The sequence below is a fragment of the Henckelia pumila genome, unplaced genomic scaffold, assembly GCF_033568475.1.
Source record: "Henckelia pumila isolate YLH828 unplaced genomic scaffold, ASM3356847v2 CTG_38, whole genome shotgun sequence".
NCBI lineage: Eukaryota > Viridiplantae > Streptophyta > Magnoliopsida > Lamiales > Gesneriaceae > Henckelia > Henckelia pumila.
In genome coordinates this window covers 1,597,884-1,623,893 of record NW_027331813.1, presented here as the reverse complement: position 1 = coordinate 1,623,893, position 26,010 = coordinate 1,597,884, and the positions used below count along the sequence as shown (strand labels likewise).

The window sequence follows — 26,010 nt, the reverse complement described above, 5'->3', positions numbered from 1 at the left end:
GCTTTATTCTGAACTTCTCTCAGTTAGCTCGACCGTTGACGCAGCTTACCCGCAAGGGTGTGAATTTCGAGTGGTCCTCCGAGTGTGAGGAGAATTTTCGTGAGCTTCGACGGCGGTTGACTTCTGCGCCAGTGTTAGCATTATCGTCAGGATCTGGAGGGTATGTAGTTTACACAGATGCTTCTCTTCAGGGGTTAGGTTGTGTCCTGACTCAGAATGGGCATGTGATCGCATACGCTTCTAGACAGCTGAAGCTTCACGAGGACAACTACCCAGTCTATGATTTGGAGTTAGCAGCCATTGTGTTCGCTTTGAAGATCTGGCGTCATTATCTTTATGGCGAGAAATTTGAGATCTTCACCGACCATAAGAGTCTCAAGTATTTGTTCACTCAGGCGGAGTTGAACATGAGGCAGAGACGTTGGATGGACTTGCTTAAGGACTATGATTGTGAGATTAAGTACCATCCGGGAGCTGCTAATCTCACCGCTGATGCTTTGAGTCGCAAGGTGCGACTATCCGCACTTCAGACTTGTTCGATGTCTAGTGCGATCAGTGACTGTTGTACTTCAGGTTATACCTTCAAGCATAAGAAAGGTATGCAGAGTATCCAGATGTTTGCGATATTATCTGAGCCAGCCTTGTACTCGCGGATCCGAGATGCTCAGATGTCTGATTCGAAGACCCAGCGTTTAGCTCGTCTAGCTAACGAGGGTAGCTCGTCTGGATTTCATTATCAGTCAGATGGCTTTCTGTGTTTGTCTGGTAGGCTTGTGATTCCACAGGATGAAGAGTTGCGAGAGGAGATTTTGTCTCAGGCACATCGCACTAAGTTGAGTATTCATCATGGGAGCAACAAGATGTACAAGGATCTACGTACTCGTTTCTGGTGGAAGGGAATGAAACGCAGTGTTTATCAGTTTGTTTCCAGATGTTTGGTGTGTCAACAGGTCAAGGCAGAGCACCGACGACCTGGAGGATTGCTTCACAGTCTGCCTATTCCTGAATGGAAATGGGAGTTTATCACTATGGACTTTGTGACCCATTTGCCGGTATCCCCGAGGAACTGTGATGCTATCTGGGTTGTGGTGGACCGACTCACCAAGTCAGCGCATTTCATTGCCTATAGCCGAGAGTACTCTGTGGATCGCATGGCACGGATGTACATTCAGGAGATCGTCCGACTTCATGGAGTGCCTGTGAGCATTGTCAGCGATCGGGACCCCAGGTTTACTTCTAGGTTCTGGGGGAGTGTTCAGCGTGCGATGGGTACTACTCTCAGTTTGAGTACAGCCTATCATCCAGAGACTGATGGTCAGTCAGAGCACACTATCCGTACGTTAGAGGATATGCTTAGAGCGTGCGTCTTGGATTTTGGTTCAGCCTGGCAGGATCATTTGCCGTTGATCGAGTTCGCTTACAACAACAGCTATCACACTAGTATTGGGATGGCACCTTTTGAAGCGTTGTATGGGCGACGTTGTCGTACTCCACTCTTCTGGGAAGAAGTGGGGGAGAGACAGGCTGAAGGACCGGAGTTTATCCAGCAGGCGATAGACATTGTTGATCAGATCAAGAAACGGATTAAGACTGCCCAGGATCGCCAGGCCAGTTATGCTAATATCAAGCGTAGGCCTTTGCAGTTCGATGTCGGGGAGAAAGTGTTTCTGAGAGTGTCACCTTTCCGCAAGATTCTTAGATTTGGCCTTAAGGGCAAGTTGTCTCCCAGATTTATCGGTCCGTTTGGGATCTTGGAGAGCATTGGCGATTTGGCTTATCGACTAGCATTGCCACCGCGTCTTTCTAGTATTCACGACGTGTTCCACGTATCTCTGTTGCGACGGTATGTGGCGGATGAATCTCATATTCTGCAGCGGTCTGAGGTTCAGGTAGACAAGGATTTGACTTATGTTGAGAAACCTCTTCGCATCCTTGATTTTAAGGATAAGGTTTTACGGAACAAAGTCATTCCTTTGGTTTTAGTTCAGTGGCAGCGCCGAGGCACTGAGGAAGCTACTTGGGAGCTTGAGGACAGGATGCGTAAAGACCATCCTGAGTTGTTTTGATTTCATTTTTTAAGTTGTATCCAGTTGCAAACTCTGTAAACGTTTGATTGAATAAAGAATGTTTCTGATTTCTGTATTTGCATTCGGTACTTAAGATCTGATTTCGAGGACGAAATATCTTAAGTGGGGGAGAATGTAGTAGCCCGAACCCTAATTGAGTAATTAAAGGATTAATGCTAATTAAATAAATTGGGGATTGGACGGATCGGAAGCTCCGAAGGGACGATCGGAAGCTCCGATCGGGATCGGAAGCTCCGATGAGGATCGGAGGCACCGATGATATTACGTCATCCATGACGTGTGGCTGGATCGGAAGCTCCGATCCGGACCGGAGGCTCCGATCACCCCTATCCGGAGTCATCAAGTGATATTTTGACACGTGGCAGATCAGGATCTTCGGAAGCTCCGATGGCAGGATCGGACGTTCCGATCGAGGTTCGGACGTTCCGATCGAGGATCGGAGGCTCCGATCGTTGTCTATAAATAGAAGGCCGAGACTTCATTTCTCCTTGCCAATTCCGGATTTCCTCTCTATTTCTAGTCATATTCGAGCTGTTCTAGTCTTCTTAGGCTTGGTCCGGAGGTCGGAGAGGCGTTCGATAGTCGTAGCAGAGTTGTGCCCAAGTTCTGGAGGCATCGACATCAAAGGGCTAACGACGGACGAAGGTATAGCTTTTGCTTCCTATAAATATTTAGGAGTATGCAATAGCTTAGTTAAGGCTTTTAGAGCACTGTAATGATAGTAGTATCATTTCGCTGTGTAGGCGGACTTTAGGCTTGGACTTAGAGCTGGTAGTGCCTACCTGGTATTTGAGGTACGAAAGTACTGTTCGAGATATCCTGACTGAGTATGCATGTATTATGTGACTGCATGATTTATATGCCATGATATTATGCTGCATTCATTTGCATCTTGCTGTATCTCCTTCGAGATGTCTGTAGTAGGGTTGTACCCTATCCTGTTAGTGGATGGACTTCCATCGATTTGGGTCCGGCGTATCCACAGTTATCTCGGTATGGGAGCCACCTCCTGAAGCGACGGCACAGCGTGCTACATACCAGGGCCCGGTCTGTCTCTGTTATCTGATCCTTGACCTCGAGTCTATAGGGAGTTCACTTTGCATGCATGTATACTCATACTCTCGCACTGAGCGTTTTATGCTCACGTCTCGTACTCTGTATTTTTCTGGACACCCTATTCCATGGGGCAGGTTTGCGATTGGACGAGGAGGGTGGATCCAGGAGGGGCTAGTCAGTGGTTGGCCAGCTGGAGCTTCGTCTAGGCTTTATTACTGTTGTTTGGGTTTATACAGCTATTCGATTTGGTTGTATATTATTGGATAATTACAGATTCCTTTACCTGGGATTGTATAATGTTATTGGTTTCCGCAGTTTTATTCTGATATCTGTTTTATTAAGTTAATTGCATGCCTAAGTTCTGTTTAGTAGGTGATCTGGGTAAGGGTCACTACAAATATCGAACTCTTAATCTTAAATCTCACAAGACTCAGCGCGATAGCGCTTTATTTCTCTTCTTTAGCGCTCCAAACAAGTGCAATAGCACTTTATCACTCTTTTCCTTTTCTTCATTCTTTCTTTTTCTTTTCTTTTTCTGCTTTTTAATATTTTCTTACATTTTTTTCTTCTTTTTCTCAACAATTTATCAATTCCCTACATCTAAACGAACAACAAAAAAAAGCATAAATCTGCTCGAAACAAAGCAATTAACAATTAAAATCATAAACATATTAAGCGCATAAAATGCACTTATCAAGAGCCCAAATACAAATAGTGTTGACTAATTATTCTACTAGTGGACTAGAATGAGATAAAGTTGAATTTAATTAATTGATTGAACTTAAATGAGTTTGAATTTGATAATTAATTAAATATTAAGTTCATGGCCCATCATGTATATGTTTGACATAAAAATACATACAATACATGAAAAAGTGAATATGAAGGGTTAAAAGACATGATGCACACTTTTCTATGCATGCTTTAAATTTTTTTCTATGCATGTCTTTTCTTTTGTCATAACATAGTTTTTAAGTACCAATGTGAGACCCCTGTCCCACATGGAAAAAATAAAAGGTTTAAAATGAGTTTAAAATGAGCTACAATGGACTTCTATAGCAACTTGGGTTAATCATTTTTGTAAAGTAAGGACTAATGCGAAGTAGTTGCTATATGATCCCATTGTGCAGTCGCGCAGGCACGGGCCTGGGACCGAAGCGTGACAGAATGGTATCAGAGACGGTCACCAGTCGGCAGACCCCGGAAAATAAGTTCTATGCGGGACAAAGTTCTATGTTCGTGGGAGCCACCTCTTAAACCTATGGGGCAAAGTGCTACATGACGGGAGCCACCTCTTGAACCTGTAGGAGCCATCTCTAGATTCCCGGTGTTGGTGGATCGGTCAGGTCGCAATGAGGACGTCGCATTCTGAAGGAGGGGTGATTGTGAGACCCCTGTTCCACATGGGAAAAATGGAAGGTTTAAAATGAGTTTAAAATGATCTACAATAGACTTCTATAACAACTTGGGTTAATCATTTTCATAAAGTGAGGACGAATATGAAGTTGTTGCTATAGGGGCCCATTGTGCAGTCACGCAGGCACGGGCCTGGGCACGGGGCATGACAACCAAGACATGCAATATTCCTCCTTCTCATTCTCACAATGGCCGAACACTCATCCACATTATTCTCCAATTTTTTTTCTTTCATATTGGGTAAAAAGGAAAAGGAATTCTTAATTAAAAATGCTTTAAATATTCAAGTGCATATTTAGGATGGATCTAGTTTGACTAGTAGTGAACCCAAGGGGGTAGTTGAGAGCGTCATAGTCAAGATAGATAAGTTTACACTACAAGAAAAATGCAATAATACAACACTTAAAAGACAACGTTTTTAGTGAAAAGTGTTGTAATTTTTTGACAGACAACGCTTTTAGTGAAAAGCGTTGTCGTTATATGTTTTTTATTTATGAAAGACAACGCTTTATTTACAAAGCGTTGTAGAATAGGCTTTTTTTGGGGTCAAAGACAACGCTTTTAAAAGCGTTGTCTATTAGCGTTTTTTTCCCATGTACCACAACACTTTTTAAATAATGTTGTAGAAAATCTATTATTTTTATTTAAAATAAATCATAAAGTAAATAATATTAACCAGATCCCCAGATCAGACCCTTCCCGATTACTTCTCTTCTCCGATCTGATCCCTAGCCTTTCTCTTTTTTATCTCTTTCAATTGAAAATCCCATGTCGATTTTTGCTCGATTCTTCAGACGAATTTTGAAGTGATCTCCGACAAGCCTTCTCCAAGAGCTTCTTCCTACCCTTCCTTCCTCGAAACGCTGTTCTCGCTTAGGCCGTCCGTCGGGAGTTTAGAACAATACTTGGGCAGAATAAAGGACGCATCAACGAACAAGGACTTGCATTCGAACAAGGGTAAGAGTATATGTTTTGCTCATCCATATGATCGCTACATCTCACCATCCTCTCTTCATTTCTCAATTATCGGTAAAACATCTTTTTTCCTCAACGTTGTGCGAGTAATTGTATGTATTTGCTCATGTCCGTGTGGTTTGAATTGATTTTCGCGTCGTAAAAAAATTAGGGAAAGTTTAGGGGTGTTGAAATTAGAAATGAAAAATCCCCCATGTTCTTGGAAATTAGTAGTTTGCCCATAGCAACTTGGCAACCATAGCGAAAGCTTCAATAGTTGTCTGCCCAAAATCTGGAGGCAAAAATTCTCATAACCCTGAGGCTCTGAGCTGTCGAGGTGGAAAAGGGTCTTCCCTGTATATACATATGGTGGTGAGGGTGACGGAGAACAGAGACGGAGGACGACATTTCGGGAGCAAATTGGAGGAAGCGGTGAAAAACCCTGAAGATACAAAGCAAGAAGAATGAAAGGTTCTCAAAACACTATTTTTGGTGAGTTTCGTTAATCATATTTTATTTTTCTTCAGGATCGATCTAATTTTAGTGCCTCTGTTCGCTATTGTTTTGCTCTAGATTGGTTCTTATGTTTTTAGATCTCTGTTTCTGCTCGGTGTGTGTGAATTCATGAGTTGGATATCTACGAATTCGTTTCTAGAGACATGAGTTTATTATTTAGGCAATGAAATACGGATGTAGGTGTAGGTTTAAGCTTCTTTTGGTCCATATGTTTGGCATTTTTAATTATGTGTGTAGGGGAGCTGGAAGAGAGCATGGCTAAACTTGAAGAAAGTAGAAGAAAAATTATCAATCTGAAAATACCAAAAGATGGGGTCTCTGGAATGCAGGTTTCAATTCCTATTCCTATTCATGTCCCAGTTCTCGTTCTAGTTCCTAATGCCGTAAACGGAACGATGTCTCCAGAAATGCACTCTGACATGTCAAAGCGATTATGCGAGCTAAAAGGGTCTGTTGAAGAGATAAAGGTTTCTATTCTTTGACATTATACAATTGACGCTTGCTTCTTTTATCATCTCATGTATTTATATAATAGATAAAGGTTGCTTGACATGTAAATATATAATGCACTCTGACATGTAAATATACTTGCTTGCTTCTTTTATCATCTCATGTAAATATATAATGCACTCTGACATGTCAAAGCGATTATGCTTGTTTCTATTCTTTGACATTATACAATTGACACTTGAAGTTGGATACGATGTAGGTGGTCACAGAAGATTGCTTTTCTGAACTTCAAGATGTGCAGGAGGATGATTTAATTTTGTCAAAGCAGTTTCATGATCTTCATGTTGCAAAACATAGTTTTTTCCCTTACAGATCAAAATATGGGTAAATTACACGGGCATTGCTTGATGTTTGATATAATTACAGAAATCCATCTGTGTCATGTAACCACCATTCAGTAGTATAATCTTAACTGAGATTTTTTCTCACCCAAAGCTGAACTGAGATTTTTTCGCACCCAATTTAATTTGTTCTGAACAGTGTAATTTATTTATATTTGTAATATTTACAAATTCAATTGGTTGATTGCATGCAAAAATAGATATTAACTTTATGATACATTAGCTGACATTCATTGATTGGTGTCTATTCCAAGATTCTCTGGTTCATATACTCTGTTGCTGTTCTTTTACTGGTTGCATAGGTTTTCTGAAAAGATTTAACTTTTCTAGTTGCTGATGGTGGTGCTGTGTTGTTGCCAATGTTCTTAGAGGGGAGGTTATCTCCCTTCATAAAAATGTGCCTTGGTTTCTTTTCATTTCTGGTCCTCAGAAGAGGCCGTGGAGATTTTTTCTAATTTGTTTCCTGTATTGCTGTTATTAGCATGTACTGGAGCATGGAAAGCCACATGGACAGTCTGCATGAGCCTGAGTTCCAGCACCTTGAGAGAATAGCTTGCGCCTTATTTTTATTTTTTTATTTATTTCTGCAATTTTTTTGTATGATTGGAATTTGGAACACAGAAGAGCATTAAATTTTCTTACTCTGATAATTTTGTTCCTCATTTTTCTAGCTTATTCGATCAAAACTTAAAAGTGTCCTAAATTTTTTTTCCAACCAGGCTATGATGAAAGATTAATTTGCGAATTACGTCGTACAGAAAGTGCATGAAACTTGTAATGACCAGCAGCGTGAATTGATTATGTCAAGAATCAAAATCCATTTGAATGTCGTAAGTACACTTATGGAAAGCATATAGTAACTCGTGTAGAGAAACTTGTGGCTGCTGGAGAAATCTTTATCACTAGGTACAGAACCAAAGAAAGGACCTGGTAGTTACTCAAGTAAGAATGTTTCCATTGATTAGTTGTAGTGATGTACTGTGATGCATATGCTTATGTTGATCTCAATTATTAATTAGAGTCTGTTTAAGTTTATTTTAGAAAGTTACAAGAAGTGATTTTATCACATTACCAGCCATTTAATCCCAATATTTATGTGATTGAAAAAGAAAAGGAAATTGTGGGGCATGTCTCATACTAAAGAAAGGGATGGCTAAAAGCTCGTAAAAATTCTGAGTTTTCGTGGCCTTTGAAAGATCTTCTATTATATAAAGTTGTTCTTAAAAAAAGTATGTTGAATGTAGTACTGCTGTAGTTCCACTCCTTGCTTGGGCAGTTGATTTCAGGGGTGAACGAGGATGATATTTAGCTTTTACCATCTAAAGGACTTTTTTCCCCCTCCCATTAGTGTTTGTAGAGTGATTATGTTTTATTTTAAAAAAATCCCATCATAAGGCTGTACATTATTCTTATTATTATGATAAATATACCCAATCTACTATTATTTGTTCATTCCCACTCCCCCTTACCGTAATATAGTTAATTCATTTGCTTGCAATTCCCAGGCTCGGGAGATGGAGAATAAGAAAGAAGGAAGGCCAGGGGAAGCCAGAACTTCTCTAAGGCGTTAAGTGATGGATAATGGGTATGTTTTATTCATAAAGGTGTTGTACATAAATAAAGTATGTTGCTTTTGTTTATTTGAATTTGAATTTTTGAGTTGTCATATCTGGTTAATAACTCTGAGAGTAGTTACGTTCAACTCTGTAGATGTGGCAAGCCCTTATCGGTGAGGAAGTTTATATGATGGAAGAAAATGACTTATCATTTTAAATATTTAAGTTTATATTCCTAGAATGATTAAAGATCCTCTTAAAGAGAAATTTCACTAAATAAAAAATACTCATACCCACGTCCTCATTGGATGGTTATTGGTTACATATTTTGTTGCATCATTGAAAACTTTAGTCGCATTTTATAAAATTAGCCATTTATATCTTTCATCTCTAAAGTTTTTGTTCCCTCTTTCCCAGTATTTGGTTGTAGAAAATAAAAAAAAACATTGCTCTTATGCTTCAGTAGTTAGTAATGCTTTTGTGATTCTACAGGGGAACAGGGCTATCCTGGCGGCAAATTCTTCGACCCCTTGTCAGTTGCCGGTACATTGAAGGATGGAGTGTACATCCCGGACAATGAAAAGCTCGAAAGATTGAAGCTTGCTGAGATTAAGCATGCTAGGATCGCAATGTTGGCTATGCTCATCTTCTACTTTGAGGCAGGGCAGGGGAAAACACCCCTTGGTGCACTTGGCTTGTAATTTTCTTCAATCTTGCATAATGTTTGTGTAAAAAGATCGATTATTTTTTATTTGAATGATTTATAATATTGGAATATAATATATTAAATTTTATTTACAAATTTTTGAATTTTGAGTGATTTATAATATTGAAAATCTGTGAATTATTTTTTTTTTGTTTTTTATTTGAACAAAGACAACGCTTCTTTGAAGCGTTGTCTTTTCCAGATACAACGACGGTTAAAAAACGTTGTCTTTTTCAGAAACGACAACGCTTTTTATAAAAGACAACGCTTAAAAAGCGTTGTCGTTTTTAGATACGACAACGCTTTTTAAGCATTGTCTTTTCCAGAAACGACAACGCTTTTTCCGCGTTGTCTTTGAGTGTGGTCTTTTACAACACTGGCTACGACAACGCTTTTTTGGGGATATTAACAACGCGGAAAAAGCGTTGTCTTTAGCCGTTTTTCTTGTAGTGTTATTTATTCTGTTGATTTTGTTATTCTTGACATGGATGAGGATTGTGAGGTGCCTCTGATTCTAGAGCGTCCGTTTCTTGCTGCTAGTGGAGCCTTAGTGAATGTTGAAAAGGGAGAGTTAGTGTTGAGATTGAATGATGAGCAAGTTGTGTTCCATATGTTTAAGCCGGCTAGCGATAGCTCAAATGTAAAATCTTGTTCTGCTGTCAATTTTATTGATGTGATTCATGATGTTGGGGAATGTCAGCAGGTTCAGCTCTCCACAGAAATTTGTCCCTTTCCAAATATGTATTGAGGTGAAGAAGGAAGTTGAATGATTGATCTATATTTTTCCAAGATGGTGGATAAACCACCTTGAATGTCGCCACTCAAGAGAAGAATATAGTCGGGCTATAGACTATAAATTTAGCGCTGACTAGGAGGCAACCCAATATTCTTTCCCTTTCTTTTTAGTTTTAATTTTTGTTTTTGTTTATTTCTATTTGATTTTTGTTCTTTCCCATGATAGTTTGTCGTGAATGCCGATTCACCCAATCTACTACTATCACCTCAAAAGATGTCGCTGCCAGAGTGTGAAGAGGAAGGGAATGATGGAGATGCCAGCGAATAAACCAGGGGAGTTTCAGTTTTCAGTTTCATTCTGTTTTTTATGTTCGTTTTGCATGTTTTTCATTGTTTCTAGAGCATTGAGGGCAATTCTTTGGTTAAGTATGGGGGGGATAGACTAGATTATTTCATTGTTCATTGATCATTGTGTTTTGCATTCATATGGTTTTGTCATTGCTTATAGTTCGTAATCATGCATCTCATTATGTTTTATGTTTGTGCTATTTGAATAAGTAGAATGATGAATGTTGGCCGATGATGATTGAGTTGTGAAAAAAAACATTGTTTTTGGAAAATGTTTCTTTGGATTGAATATGAGAAGCTGTTGGTTGACTCGTGAATCATATTAAGCACGAATGTTAGACTAGTGTAGTGTAGCGATGTAATTGATGATATTCGTGTTTGTTTGACCATTGAACGACAATAAATGCTTGTTGATCATGATAGTGTCTTTGGATTCTTGACGGTTGTTATACATTGCATGTATGATTTTGTGCGTACCTATAAATTTTCTTTTTTAAAAACTTTTGTTGAAAATTAAGTTAACTCCATCCGGGTTAGAGTAAGGGGTTGAAATCCTAATCCCTTGTTTTTGACTAAGTATGCGTATTCCATTAGGTTAACAACATTTTGAAATTTTAAAATAGCAATTCCACCCGGGCTTTGGAAAATTATTGAAATTCTAATTAATTTTTTCATGTCTAAGTTTGCGGGTTAAATGAGATTTTTGCTCCATCCGGGAGATAGACAAGGGGATTGAAATTATAATCCTATCTTAGTTATAGCTAAGTTTGCGGGTAATTATTGGGTCTTAAAAATACCGGGTGCAAAATCCGGAGGTACGTAATTAATCTCATGAAAATACATGTTTTTTGTTTGGGATTGTTGAGATGACGGAGTGCTGGATTGTGATACTTGCATTGAATGGTCATAGGTCGCTAAGCATTCTTAGAATGGATTCATTTGAAGTTGCACGAAACTAGAATAACATGGCACACACACACGTTTGCGTTAAACTGACAGTGTATTGTGAACAATAAGAATTTTGTGGGTTTTAGTTGTTGAAGTTGAAACTTGTTGGGGGCTATGTTGTACATGATTCATTCTTACTTATGTAGTTGTTTACATATTGTTTTTTGCATGTCTTGCTCGAGGGCGAGCAAGAGATAAGTATGGGGGTGTTGATAAGTGCATTTTGTATGCATTATTTTGTGATATTTTTATGTCTATTTGGTGTGAATTCATATTGTTTTTATGTATTTTTATGTGTTTTAGTCCATGCATGTGTATTTCACTCGCCGAGTTAATTTGAAGGAAAATGGATTTTTGATGAATGAATTACGGAGCAGCCATGGTAAAACATTCAATTTTAATTTTAGGACATCCAAATCCAATCTCCATCGTTCAGAAAAATGTTCAAAATGTTTTAAAGTTGCTTGTCCAAATTTTAGCTCGATCCGATGGCTAGAACTCCATATATGAATTTTTAAAAAACATTGCGCGGAGCAAAAAAATCCACTCGCTCGAGCGAGCGAGATGTGCAACATTTCCTCCAAGACAGAAAGTTGCTCGCTCGAGCGAGCGAAGCAAGCCCAGAAATCCTTCGGAACAGAGTCATGCTCGCTCGAGCCAGCAGAGCGTGCGGATTTTTTAAAAATAGAAACTCTTGCTCGAATTGGATGTTATCTTCTGAAAACCCTTGGGAATATAAATACGAACTCATCCATCATATTAAGGGTTCGACAACACGTTTGAAGGCATAAGGAGGCCAACATCATCTTCCATTCTACCTTTCTTCTTTTCTTTTTATTTTTTATTTTCAATTGATGTTTTGGATTAAAAACTTTGGTCTTTGAATCATGTTAAATTTTGAGTAATTTTTTTCTTTTTCGATCAAGGCTAAGTGATTGGGCCAAAAAATTTATGTTGAAAACTTGGATGTTTATTTGAGAATTTTCAGACTTGATTATATTTTATTGATTGTCGAATTTATATTTGTCTTGTGAATTATCTGGCCAGTTATTTTCTTGCATGTTAATCGATTCCAAGTCAGCAGAGGAGGTTTCGATTTCTATCACTTTGATAATCAACATATTGTAAAACCGACTAGAAATAAAATTCGATTTTATTATGCGGTTTGGGTGTAAACTGAATTTTCACCGTTCATCATGAATTCAAATTTGATTAGAATTAAGAAAGATTAATCCGTCAATATTTGAATCGGCTTGATTGTTCTAGAAATAGTCATCTGAACAAATTAGAATAATTCCCATTAATTAAGATTAATTCTGAGTCTTGAATCAACTACTTGTTGCATAATTTGTCTGGTACATACGTGAGTCTTTGATCGAGCTTTTTCCCTATAGAATTTAATCCAAAAATATCTACTGTGTTTTGAGTTGAATTTTATTTGCAATTTTATTTCTTAGTTTTAAATCTAAAATCACTCTTTTTATTAGTCTAGATTAAGTAGAAATAATTATCTTCTGGTAGTCATATTTATACAGTCCATGTGGGTTCGACATCTGATTTCTATTCACTATCTATAACTTGACCTGGTACGCTTGCCAGTAGAATTTATTCACACCGATTTTAGGGGTCAAGTTTTTGGCGCCGTTGCCCGGGACTGTTTGATATCAGAATTTTTATTTCACTTTAGATTAGACTTTATTTATTTTATTAAATTCTGAAATTTTCTTCTTTTCTTTGTGATTTTCAGGTACTTTTTTCTTGTGCATGCATAGCAATAGACGCTCCAAAAGTCTTTTACCACTTGATTTGGAGATAGAATGAACGCTTAGCAGGATTCGGAGAGCTAGGAGAAATATTAATCTGGAACTCGATTCAAAGTCAGAAGAAGAAATGGCGGACAACCGTACTGTATGGGATCTGATTAGGCCGCCAGTTGAAGGGTATGGATCTAGCATAGTTCTCCACGCTGTTGAGGAAAACAATTTTGAGTTGAAACCCTCAACTATTCAGCTGATCCAAATGCAAGCAAAATTTGGGGGTACATCTGTGGAAGACCCCTACGCTCATCTGGAGCATTTTTTGTCGATCTGCGACATGTTCAAGGTTAATGGTGTAACATATAATGCAGTGCGACCACGATTATTCCTATTCTGTCTATTAGGCGAAGCTATGGAGTGGTTAGATGATCTGCCTGCGGGTTCCATCACTACTTGGACCCAACTTGTTCAAACTTTTTTGAACAAGTATTTTCCTCCTACGAAGATGGCAAAGTTGTTCTCAGATATTATCTCATTCAAATAGAAGGATGGGGAATCTCTACAAGAGGCATGGACCAGATTTAAAAAGATGTTGAGGATGTGTCCTCAACATAATCTTACTCAGAGCCTGTAGACTTAGACATTCTATAATGGAGCTGATCAGTCGGTTCGATCTATAATGGATGTTGCTGCTAATGGATTCTTATTCAGGAAGATGCCAGTAGAAGCTTGGGAGATTATTGGTAACATGTTTGAAAGCAACATTGGGTGGCCGTATGTGAAGAAGGAGAAGAAGGCTGGAGTTCTAGAGGTGGATGCTTTAATGGCCATGAATGCTAAGATCGATGTTCTGACACACCAGATGGCACTTATGAAAACAGCTCCAGTTAGTCAAATGCGGGAACATAAGTCAGAAGAACAATAGTTGTTTGAAGTTGAAGCGGCAAATTTTGCAGGAAATCAAGGACGGCAGCCATACAACTCCTACAACAACTACTATAACCAGAACTGGCAGAATCAACCTAAGCAAGAGGTGCAGAAGCCGAGCTTTGAGGATATAATGATGAAGTACATAGCTGGTACTGAGGCTTGGCTATAGAATCAAGAGGTCATGCTGCAGAAGTTGGAGACTCAGATGGGTCAGATAGCAACCCAATTGTCAGCCCATCCTACTGGAACTTTTCCAAGCAATACTGAACTAAATCCCAGAGGCGTGAATGCAATCATGTTCGTGACTAGAGCACAGTCTTAGGAGCAGCAGAGGGACGAAGAAAACACTATGGAGGGGCGAAAAAAAATTCAGATTCCAAGAAGGATGTGCGTGCTGAAAATTCCTCCACGACAGGTAAGAAAGGTAAAACTTCAAAATTTGAGGTTAATGCTGATGTCGATATATCTATTTTACCTTTCCCCCATAGATCTAAGCAGTTATTGTTTGATTTTCAATTTAAAAAGTTTCTTGAAATTTTCAAAAAACTGCATATTAACATACCTTTTGCAGAAGCTTTAGCTCAGATGCCAAATTATGCCAGATTTTTGAAGGACTTGCTGAAAATAAAGAAGAAGTTGAATGATATAACGCAAGTCACAATTAATTAGGAATGCTCGGCGGTACTGAAAAATAAGCTTCCAACCAAATCTCAAGATCCAGGGAGTTTCTCCATACCTTGTCATATTGGAAGTTTATCATTTGATAATGTTTTGTGTGATTTAGGATCGAGCATAAATTTGATGTCTCATGCACTTGCTAAGAAATTGGGTATATCCAACATTGAACCAGCAAATAATTTTCTTAAATTTGCTGATGGATTTATTAAATACCCAAGGGGGGTAGTTGAGAACGTCCTAGTCAATATAGATAAGTTTATTTATCGTGTTGATTTTGTTATTTTTGACATGGATGAGGATTGTGAGGTGCCTCTGATTCTAGGGAGTCCGTTTCTTGCTGCTAGTAGGGCCTTTGTGGATGTTGAAAAGTGAGAGTTAGTGTTAAGTTTGAATGATGAGCAAGTTGTGTTCCATATGTTTAAGCCAGCTAGCGATAGCTCAAATGTAAAATCTTGTTCTGCCGTCAATTTTATTGATGTGATTCATGATTTTTGGGAATGTCAGCAGGTTCAGCTCTCCACAGGAATTGGTCCCTTGCCAAATATCTATAGAGGTGAAGAAGGCAGTTGCAGGATTGATCTATATTTTTCCAAGATGGTGGATAAACCACCTTGAATGTCACCACTCAAGAGAAGAATATAGTCGGGCTATAGACTATAAATTTAGCACTGACTGGTAGGCAACCCAATATTCTTTCCCTTGTTTTTTAGTTTAAATTTTGGTTTTTGTTTATTTTTATTTGATTTTTGTTCTTTCCCATGCCAGTTTGCCATGAATGTCGATTCACCCAGTCTACTATTGTCACCTCAAAAGATGTCGCTGCTAGAGTGTGAAGAGGAAGGTAATGATGGAGATGCCAGCAAATAAACCAGGGAAGTTTCTGTGTTAAGTTTCATTCTGTTTTTGATGTTCGTTTGCATGTTTTTCATTGTTTCTAGAGCATTGAAGGCAATGCTTTGGTTAAGTACTGGGGGATAGACTAGATTATTTCATTGTTCGTTGATCATTGTGTTTTGCATTCATATGGTTTTGTCATTGCATATAGTTCGTAATCATGCATCTCGTTATGTTTTATGTTTGTGTTGTGTGAATAAGTAGAATGTTGAATGCTGGCCGATGATGATAGAGTTGTGAAAAAAAAACATTTTTTTTGGAAAATGTTGCTTTTGATTGAATATGTGAAGTTGTTGGTTGACTCGTGAATCATATTATGCACGCATGTTAGACTAGTGTAGTGTAGCGATGTAATTGGTGATATTCGTGTTTGTTTGACCATTGCACGACAATAGATGCTTGTTGATCATGATAGTGTCTTTGGATTCTTGATGGTTGTTAGACATTGCATGTATGATCTTGGGCGTACCTATAAATTTTTTTTTAAAACTTTTGTTGAAAATTAAGTTAACTCCATCCGGGTTAGAGTAAGGGGTTGAAATCCTTATCCCTTGTTCTTGACTAAGTATGCGGATTCCATGGGGTTAACAACATTTTGCAATTTTAAAATAGCAATTCCATTCGGGCTTTGGAAAATGATTGAAATTCTAATTAATTTTTCCATGGCTAAGTTTGTGGGTTAAATGAGATTGTTGCTCCATCCGGGAGATAGACGAGGGGATTGAAATTCTAATCCTATCTTAATTATAGCTAAGTTTGCGGGTAATTATTAGGTCTTAAAAATATCAGGTGAAAAATCCGGAGGTACATAATTAATCTCAAGAAAATGCATGTTTTTTGTTTGGGATTGTTGAGATGACGGAGTGCTGGATTGTGATACTTGCATTGAATTTTCATAGGTCGCTAAGCATTCTTAGAATGGATTCGTTTGAAGTTGCACTAAACTAGAATAACATGGCACACACACACGTTTACGTTAAACTGACACTGTATTGTCAACAATCAGATGTTTGTGGTTTTTAGTTGTTGAAGTGGAAACTTGTCGGAGGCTATGTTGTACAGGATTCATTCTTACTTATGTCGTTGTACGCATATTATTTTTTCCATGTCTTGCTCGAGGGCGAGCAAGAGCTAAGTATGAGGGTGTTGATAAGTGCATTTTGTATGCATTATTTTGTGATATTTTTATGTCTATTTTGTGTGCATTCATATTATTTTTAAGTGTTTTTATGTGTTTTAATGCATGCATGTGTATTTCACTCCCTGGGTTAATTTTGTAGGAAAATGAATTTTTGAAGAATGAATTACGGAGCAGCCTTGGTCAAAAATTCAATTTGAATTTTAGAGAGATCCAAATACGATCTCACCATTCAGAAAAACTTTTAAGATGTTTTAAAGCTGCTGTCCAAATTTCAGCTCGATCCGACGGCTAGAACTCTGTATATGAATTTTTTAAAAACATTGCGCGGAGCAAAAAAATCCACTTGCTCGAGCGAGATTTTCACTCGCTCGAGCGAGCGAGCGAGACGTGTAACAATTCCTCCGAGACATAAAGTTGCTCGCTCGAGCGAGCGAAACGATCCCAGAAATCCTTCGAAACAGAGCCTTGCTCTCTCAAGCGAGACCTATGCTCGCTCGAGCGAGCGGAGCGTGCGGACTTTTTAAAAATAGAAACTCTTGCTCGAATTGGATGCTATCTTTTGGAGACCCTTGGGCATATAAATACGAACTCATCCATCAGATTAAGGGTTCGACAACACGTTTGAAGGCAGGAGGCAGCCAACATCATCTTCCATTCTACCTTTCTTATTTTCTTTTTATTTTTTATTTTCAATTGATGTTTTGTATTAAAAACATTGTTTTTTGAATTATGTTAAACTTTGAGTAGTTTTTTTCTTTTTCGATCAAGGCTACGTGATTGGGCCAGACAATTTATGTTGAAAACTTGGATGTTTATTTGAGAATTTTCAGACTTGATTTTAATTTATTGATTGTCAAATTTATATTTGTTTTTTGAATTACCTGGCCAGTTATTTGCTTGCATGTTAATCGATTCCAAGTCGACAGAGGAGGTTTTGATTTCGATCACTTTGATAATCAACATATTTTAAAACCAACTAGAAATAAAATTCGGTTTCATTATGCGGTTTGGGTGTAAACTAAATTTTCATTGTTCGTCATGCATTCAAATTTGATTAGAATTAAAAAATATTAATCCGTCAATATTTGAATAGGTTTGATTGTTCTAGAAATAGTTCTTTGAACAAATTAGGAGAATTTCCGTGAATTAAGATTAATTCTGAGTCTTGAATCAACTACTTGTTACATAATTTGTCTAGTACCTACGTGAGTCCTTGATCGAGCTTTTTCCCTATCGAATTTAATCCAAAAATCTCTGTTGTGTTTTGAGTTGAATTTTATTTGCAATTTAATTTCTTAGTTTAAAATTTAAAATCACTCTTTTTTATTAGTCTAGATTAAGTAGAAATAATTATATTCTGGTAGTCATATTTATACAGTAATTGTGGTTTCGACATCTGATTTCTATTCACTATGCATAACTTGACCTGGTATGCTTGCCAGTAGAATTTATTCACACCGATTTTAGTGGTCAAATATCAATGAAAAATACAGGCTCAACGTGTCAATGTATGCAGCATAATATCCATGGCATAATAAATTCACATAAAACATGCAAACATAGAATATGTATATTCTACCAGGCTATATCGGATAATACTTCCGTACCTCAGTAATATACTACTAGATGCCCCTTATCTATAGTTAATCACTATAATGCAAAATACACATGCATCATTAATCATGTTGTAAAAGCCTTAGCTAAGATATTAAACACACCCTAATATTTTTAGGGAACTCGGACTATACCTGCATCTGTCGTCAGCCCACTGATGGCGATAGCCCCAAAACATAGGCACAACTTTGCTACAACTCCGGTAGCGCTCCTTTGCCTCCTGGACTTTAAATAGAATGCCCAAAAGGCCCTAAAACTAAGCTAAAATGAGAGAGGAGAGGAATTGGTGCGATTTCAAAACGAGGCTCTCGGACCCTTTTTATAGACAAAGTTTGGATGATTCGAACCCCTCCTTCGGATCGTCCAAACTTGCATGTGTGACATCTCTCCCTGCCAGTACTTCGGATGGTCTGAACTGGACTTTGGATCGTCCAATCACGATAATACATCATCCATGACATCACCTCAAATTGGACACCTGGCTTTCTTAGTTCGGATCGTTCGATCTCCTACTTTGGATCGTTCGAACTCCCATTGCTGGCCAATCAAATCTTGTCCCTTATCCTATCTTATCCAATGGAGATCGTATCGTCCGATCCTTACTTCGGATCATTTGATCTCCTCGGACCCTCCGATATTCAAGCAAAGATTCCGAACTCCCAAGATTTCGGATCATCCGATCTAGAGTTCGGATCTTCCGATCCACCCTAGAGCTTGGATTCCTCCGAAACATTTTCGAGTGTTCTGAATCTATTTATTAACTCCTTAAACTCATTTGAGAATTTCTTAATCATGTTTTACCCAATCTAAACATCATTATGCAATTAATCAATGATTTTTTTATTAATTTAAGATTCGGGTTACTACAACTACAGGAGTAGTAGCTAGGTTATATTGATTTTATTTCAATTGGGTTGCATAATTGAATTTGTTTTACCTGTTGTATTATGTCGGTCCAGTATTTATTTGGTTTTTCTGTAGCTTATCTCTGATTATCGTTTATTGCTTTCTTATTTAAGTTTAAATATCTGATTAGGTACGTACTTTGATGCTAGGAAATTGTCGGGATTTTTTTATTTTTCGTGGCAGGATGACCAGTAGAATCAATTGGATGATATCTCCAATATTGAGATTTAGCTATTAAGATCAGGACTGGCCGTAATCAGTTCAAGTATACCGCAAAAATATAATATGAGGTTTTCAAATAGGAAAGAGGGGTGTGAAATGATGTGTCGCTATGTGATGTCAGTGTCAGGCAAGTTAGCGATACAATTTACATATATCATTTCTTCTAGTTGATGCGGACGAATGATAGTGGAAGAGACTGTGCGTATCTGGAAATAGTTAATCACAAGTTACGGTCTTAGCAATAAGTATCTTCGCTAATATTCGCAGTAAGAGTTGTTGTTTCAGTTAGAGTTAGTATGCAGCGGGTATTCCGAAGACTACAAAAACCTTGAGATATTCGGATTAGATATCAGAGAGATCATGTTAATAGTCGGTTAATAGCTATTGCGTCACAGACATCGATTGAGATCACATACGTTAATTGATGTACTAGTTCAAGGTAAACTCTTGTGTAGTCTGCTAAGGGTTTAGATTATCCTACGATGTCGGTGGGACGAATCAGGATTTAGATGACTGTGCAACTAGAGACGTTTATAACTCATGGCTTTAAAGGTAACAAAAATTTTGTATCAGCCCGAAGATGCATTAGTTAGACTGATTTTGCTTTTGGACAAAGTAGATTCTTTGTAATCGTTTGTCAGGCATGAGAATTTCGATAATGGTGATGCTTAAATGTTCCAATGGATTAGGGAATCACAGTTAGGAGACAGTTGTTGGGAATTTGAGTTCTACGTTGCAGATGTTTGTTTGAATCAGAAGCTACCAGTGAATGCGATAAGTTAGATTTTGCGTGATATTCTCAGGGTTTCCCTAGATTTCGAGACAAAATATTTTTAGGGGGGGAGGGGAGAATGTAGTAACCCGAATCCTAAATTAATAACTAATTTTTTATTAGTGGTGTAATCATGTTTAGATTGGGTAAAAAATAACTAAGTAAATTTCTGATTAGTCAAAGGGGTTCAAAAATGGATTCAGAACACTCGAAAATGGTCCGGATAACTCCAAGATCTCAAGTGGATCGGAAGATCTAAACCCAAAGATTAGATGATCCGAAGAATTAGGAGTTCGGAAGTATTGTTTGAGATCGGAGGGTCCAAGGAGATCGAATGATCCGAAGCTAGGATTGGACGATCCGATCTCCATTGGATTAGATAAGATAGGAATCAAGATCTGATTGGTTAACCACAGAGTTAGGACGATCCACAGACTTAGATCGGATGATCCGATCATATTACGTAAGCAGTGAAGCCATGTCAAGGACACGTGTTTGGAGGGGGTTAACTGAGGAGATCGGACGATCCGAATTAGGGGATCGAACCATCTGATCTCCATCTATAAATAGAGGGCCGAGAGCCTCAATTCAACTCGCCCCATTACCCCTTCCTCTCCAATTCTTAGCTAAATTTAGGACTTTTAAGTGTTCTTATCAAAGGTCAAGGAGTGAAGGAGCACTGCCGGAGTTGTAGCGGAGTTGTGTCCAAGTTTTGGGGCTATCGCCATTACTAGGCTGACGACGCACACAGGTATGGTCCGAGTTCTCGAAAAATATTACGGAGTATTAAATATCTTAGTTAAGAATTTTAGAGCATGATTAGTGATTCATGGGTATTTTCCCTTGTAGTGTTCGACTGTAGATGCGGGGAATTTAGGAGTATATTACTGAGGTACAGATGTATTATCCGAGATTTCCTGGTAAAATATAAATATTCTATCATGTATTATGTGGCATTGGTTATGTGTGCATTATTATGACACGCATATTATGCTGCATGCATGTAATGTTGAGCCGGTTATCTTATTCATATTACCAGTAGATGGGTCGCTTTGCCCCGTATTTTTAGTGGATGGATTCCAAGGATTTGAATCCGGATATATCCACAGTTTTATGATATGGGAGCCACCTACTGATTCGACAGCCCAGCGTGCTACATACCATGGCGCATTTGACTGAGCAGATTTCTGGATAGGTTTCTAGTACCCTACACTTGCATTTGTATTTGTATTTGCATTCAAAGCATGTGTATATTCGTACTCTTGTACTGAGCTTTAATACTCACGTCTAGTGTTTTCTGTGTTTTTTGTGAAACGACCCTAACCTCTAATATTAAATAAATATTAAAAATAATGCGGAATTTTCAAAAAATTTGACATGACCTATTTAAACACTCGAGATCCACCTGACAGTACAACACCGTAATTGACAGAACTAATCATGAAAAAAATCTAAACAAGGAAACAAGAAAGAATCTAAAATGAAAATAGTTCAAATTTTGCGAATACCAGAAGTTTAACAGTTAAATATTTAACATGTCATTAAAACAATCGCAGGGAAAACACATCCTGCAAACTAACTCTGAAAGGAAAACATAATGTTGTTTGATTTATTACTATAAATAACTAAAGCTGAAAAGGAAGCATCGGTCGAAGGGTACTACACTGCCAGAAGCCGACAGCCCAAGAAATCCTACCCCTCAGCACAAACATCAACCTCACCTGCACCAAGCAAATGTAGTGAGCCTAAAGACTCAATAAGTGTGAGACCTCGGTTCTAAACATCTAATCTCGGATATAAAAAATAATTAAGCATACAATATCCAAGACTAAAAGCAATAAATATTTTTTTTTTAATAAATAGTGCCTCGCTCGATTGGTAGAACTCAACCAATCGACCGAGCAAGAAATCCAAAACTTTCTGCCCGGATGAAAACACCAGCACCGCTCGATCGGTAAAGTTCAACAGATCGAGCGGGCAAGATTTTTGCAAAAATAGATAATAGGCTGCATCTCTCTCGCTCGATTGGTTAAACTCTACCGATCGAGCAACCAGCTCTGAACAAGATTTCCAGAAGTTAATCATACCAAATCAACTCCAAAATTCATACAATACATCGCAAAGAGTATAAAATACATGCAACAACAACATACAAACCTCAATACTCTCATAAATGATACAACAGATAATAAGAAGTTTGAGTTCTAAACATGCTCCAACATAAAACTAGCTAGATTGACATGCTGATTCGACTTCTAAATCGAGTCCTACTTTTATCTCTCACTCTTGATGTTAACCAGGTATTCGCTGACTCGATCCTGTCCCACCTGTAACACCCCGATTTTATCTTAATTGACTTTATTTGAGATAATCGGAGATTCTAGAGTTCAAGAGCCGACTTGATTTTGATCAGGGTCTATTTTGCAAATTTTGGAAATTTAAGGGACTAAAACGCAATTTTGGACTTTAATAGATATTTATACTTTGGATTGACTTCTTTTCTTCATTTCCTTCCCCTCCAAGCCATTTCCCTCCATTAGAGCCGACTCCAAGCTTCCTCAAGCTTCCAGATTTCACCCCGAGCTCGATCCGTCCGTTGGAATTTAATTCTAAAGGCAGATTAGCGATCACGACTACGAGAGTTTCGTTCTATCGTAAGTTTTTCTAAGATCAGATGCATTCTATTTTTTGAATGTTATTAGAATCGATTGAGTTTCGAGTATGTTGATCTTGGCAGAGTTCTGATCATTTTTTCTCTTTCGGTTTTGAAATAAAGCGTCGTTCGGATTTGTTATGATTTTTGGAAGCCATTTTCGAAAATGAGGATTTTTAGATTTGTTGGGTTTGAGCTTTTGTTGTTTTTTGGGCATTGTATTGAGTTGATATCGTTGTTATGATGTTGTCTGCGATTCCGGTTTAATTTGAATATAGTCGTTATGCCGCCGGTTTGAAATTGGGATTTTGAACCGTTTTGAGTCGATGATATTTGGCTATTAAGTTTGATCGTACATTGTTGATCTTCTCTTACCTCCGTACAGATTCGTTCGAAGGCCGTTGAGTTGTGAAATTTCAGGAGTTAAGTCGCTTTGAAGATTGTAGCCGGTATAGTATCGATTTCTTATATTCGATTGAGAAAGTTTGATGGAATCTTGATTGAGGAATCTTTGTTGTTTCCAGGTTTGGAGCATCGACGTTTGAGAAAAGGTATAAGATGACTTAGACTGGAATGGAACGAGTGACTCGAATCTGACTTGATTCGAGTGTTCCGAAGAATCACATACTTGCATGTTTTTTGCTTTTACTCGAATTTATTTGATTGAGTTATGTTTGCATTGCATTCATCTTGAGCTAAGAATCCTTGATTTCAGCGGGCATGACGACCCTTTTATGTTAGACGTTTTGGGGGCTATATTGTGAGTGGCCTGGGTGTAGCCGTTTCACCTAGTGCTAGCATACTCCTTATAGTCGCACCAAAGTCTAGTGGATGGAGATACGTAGCATCACCTCAATCTGGAGAGTCGGTGAGTTGTTTACGTGATCTCATCTTCGGGATCCCAAAAGCAAAAGTAGCAATGTTGAGATTATTCGGACTTGATAATCCAAGAGTTTTAAAGACATGCATTTCATTTTGATTTGTCTTGAAATTGCATGGTTGATATTTGAATATCTGGAAGTTGATGTATTTCGATTTGAAATGCTTATTTTATATTGCATGCTAGTCTCTTTTATTGGGAATATTATTCTCACCAGATTATCCGGCTATTGTCTTGTGTTTGTATGTGTTCTTGGCAACAGGTGGGGCAGGACCGAGTCAGAGATCGCATGGCTAGGTGGTCGAGTTTATAGAGTGAAGCCTTGTTGTTGTATAAGTCGAATATGTAATCGAACTTAGATTGTTTCGAACTCGATTTTGTATTTTGGATTGTGGAACTTAGAATTGATGCATGTTCTACACTTTTTATGTATTTGAATACCTCGTTGTAGGAAAAATATTATTTGGATCATGTTAGAGTCTTTATGAGTTTGATATTACACTTTTGGAGTCATTTTTGGAGCAGAAACAGCAGGCCATGTGCGCCCGCGTAGCCCGGAAGGCGCGCCCGCGCGTCCCTTTCCTGTAAAAAAAATAAAACTCTCGACTTTTCGAGACGTGATTTTGCGTCGCCGAATGAAAGTTGTGCATCGCTAAATGATTTATTCATTTATCTCTTGGACCTTTTTATGATTATTGATAAGATTAATTCTTGATTAGATAATTAGAATCGAGGTCTCACATTAAGTGGTATCAGAGCGATAAGATTCTTGGACTGAATTTAGAAGTGAGCGGGGTAGATCGAGTCCGTATGAATTGAATTCTCGCATGTGATTGAATTATTTAAATTTGATTTATTTAAATACTATGCGAGTATGCTTTATTAATTGAGAATTGATTTAATTACATGACTATGTGATTTAAATTATAATGCATGATCTACTTGAGATATAACTGTTTTGTTATCAACTGGTATCCGAATTCTGGGAGGTTGTAAGGGGCACCGAAGTGCAGCGATTGAGATATCTTGTGTCCTAATCTTTGATTATCAGATGGGTCCTCGATGAGTTATTAATAGGAACCCACCGCCATTTATTCCTACGACTGAGCAAGCTAGTACTGAAACTATTCAGATGGATGCTACGGCGAAACCTATGGAAACCTTGCTGAAGAGGTTCCAGTCATTTAATCCACCGTTGTTGTTGGGTACAGAGAATCCAGTTTACTGTGAGAGTTGGTTGGATGACGTTGATCAGTTGTTTGATTCCCTTGACAATTTTGATGACCTTAGAACCAGGTTGGTCATTCATCAGCTTCGTGGTGTTGCTAAGAACTGGTGGATCACGACGAAGAGATCCATGGAGAACCGAGGTACGGCTATTAACTGGAATCTGTTTAAGTCTGAGTTTTATAAGCGGTTTTCCCAGTTTCGTACCGAAAGGACAAGGAAGCCGAGTTTGCAAATCTGAGGCAAGGGAATCTGAACATTGAGGAGTACGTAGACAAATTTGACAGCTTGTTGAATTTTGCTCCGCACATTGCCGATAATGAAGAAGCTAAAGCCGACCAGTTCATTAATGGTCTGAACCCTGATATCTTCATGCTGGTAAACACTGCTAGGCCAGATAATTTTGCGGATGCCATGAATCATGCAAAAGGAGCTGAAGCAGGTTTGTGGAGACAGAGAGGAGCTCGGTTTGTGCCTCAACAGCAGCAAGGACAGTTCCAGGCACAACCTTCTCAATATCAGAACCAACCGTCCCAATACCAGAATCAATCTTTTCAGATTAAGAGTCAACCACCGAGTTTTGAAGGTGGTAGCAGTGGAGGTAATAGGAAGGATTACTATCTTCCGAGGGGGAAGTAGTTTAAGAAGCACGGAGGCAGTTCTTCGAGCTCTAGTGGCTCGAGGCATTATGGATCGGGAGAAAGTTTGGGTCAGTCAGGCATGTCTTGTGCCAATTGCGGAGGGCATCACTCCAGCGATTAGTGTAGAGGTATTTTTGGAAGCTGTCATATCTGTAACCAGGCGGGGCACTTTTCAAGAACGTGTCCTCAGCGTGTCCCTGAGCAAGCTCAGAGTGGAAGTTCTTCAAGACAGACAGCTCAGCCTCAGCAGCAAGCACCTACTGTCCACACTTTCCAACCTCAGCAGCAGATTAGGAAGGAAGGTAATCTGTATGCAAGCCAGCCTCCCAGACAGCAGGTGTGGAGACCCGGGTTGCTAATCTCATTTTAGGGCAATTAACGATTAATAGACAATTAATCGAACAAGAAAAGAATATTCAAACCAATAGCTAAAATTTTTTTTTTTTTTTAAAACTCAGCACCTCGCTCGATCGGGCAAATTCAGCCGATCGATCGAGATAAAATTCTAAGCTCTCGGGTCTG

The 26,010-nt window shown here is 38.4% G+C and overlaps 1 protein-coding gene across 7 annotated transcripts; it reads left to right on the top strand.

Moving 5' to 3' along the window:
* The first annotated feature begins 5,248 nt into the window (after nt 1-5,248).
* On the top strand, nt 5,249-9,202 carry LOC140871079 (E3 ubiquitin-protein ligase BRE1-like 2). Of its 7 annotated transcripts, none has more exons than XM_073273524.1 (7): nt 5,249-5,516; nt 5,748-6,005; nt 6,267-6,496; nt 6,739-6,863; nt 7,362-7,822; nt 8,386-8,465; nt 8,929-9,202. In XM_073273524.1, the coding sequence occupies exons 2-5, from the start codon at nt 5,978-5,980 to the stop codon at nt 7,510-7,512; spliced, it is 534 nt and encodes a 177-aa protein (XP_073129625.1). In that variant the 5' UTR covers nt 5,249-5,516; nt 5,748-5,977; the 3' UTR covers nt 7,513-7,822; nt 8,386-8,465; nt 8,929-9,202. The 7 variants fall into 7 exon arrangements, with proteins under 7 accessions (XP_073129625.1, XP_073129624.1, XP_073129628.1 ...); XM_073273523.1 differs by having other exon boundaries at nt 5,686-6,005; XM_073273527.1 differs by having other exon boundaries at nt 5,249-6,005; nt 6,739-6,822; nt 7,600-7,822.
* The last annotated feature ends 16,808 nt before the right edge of the window (nt 9,203-26,010 follow it).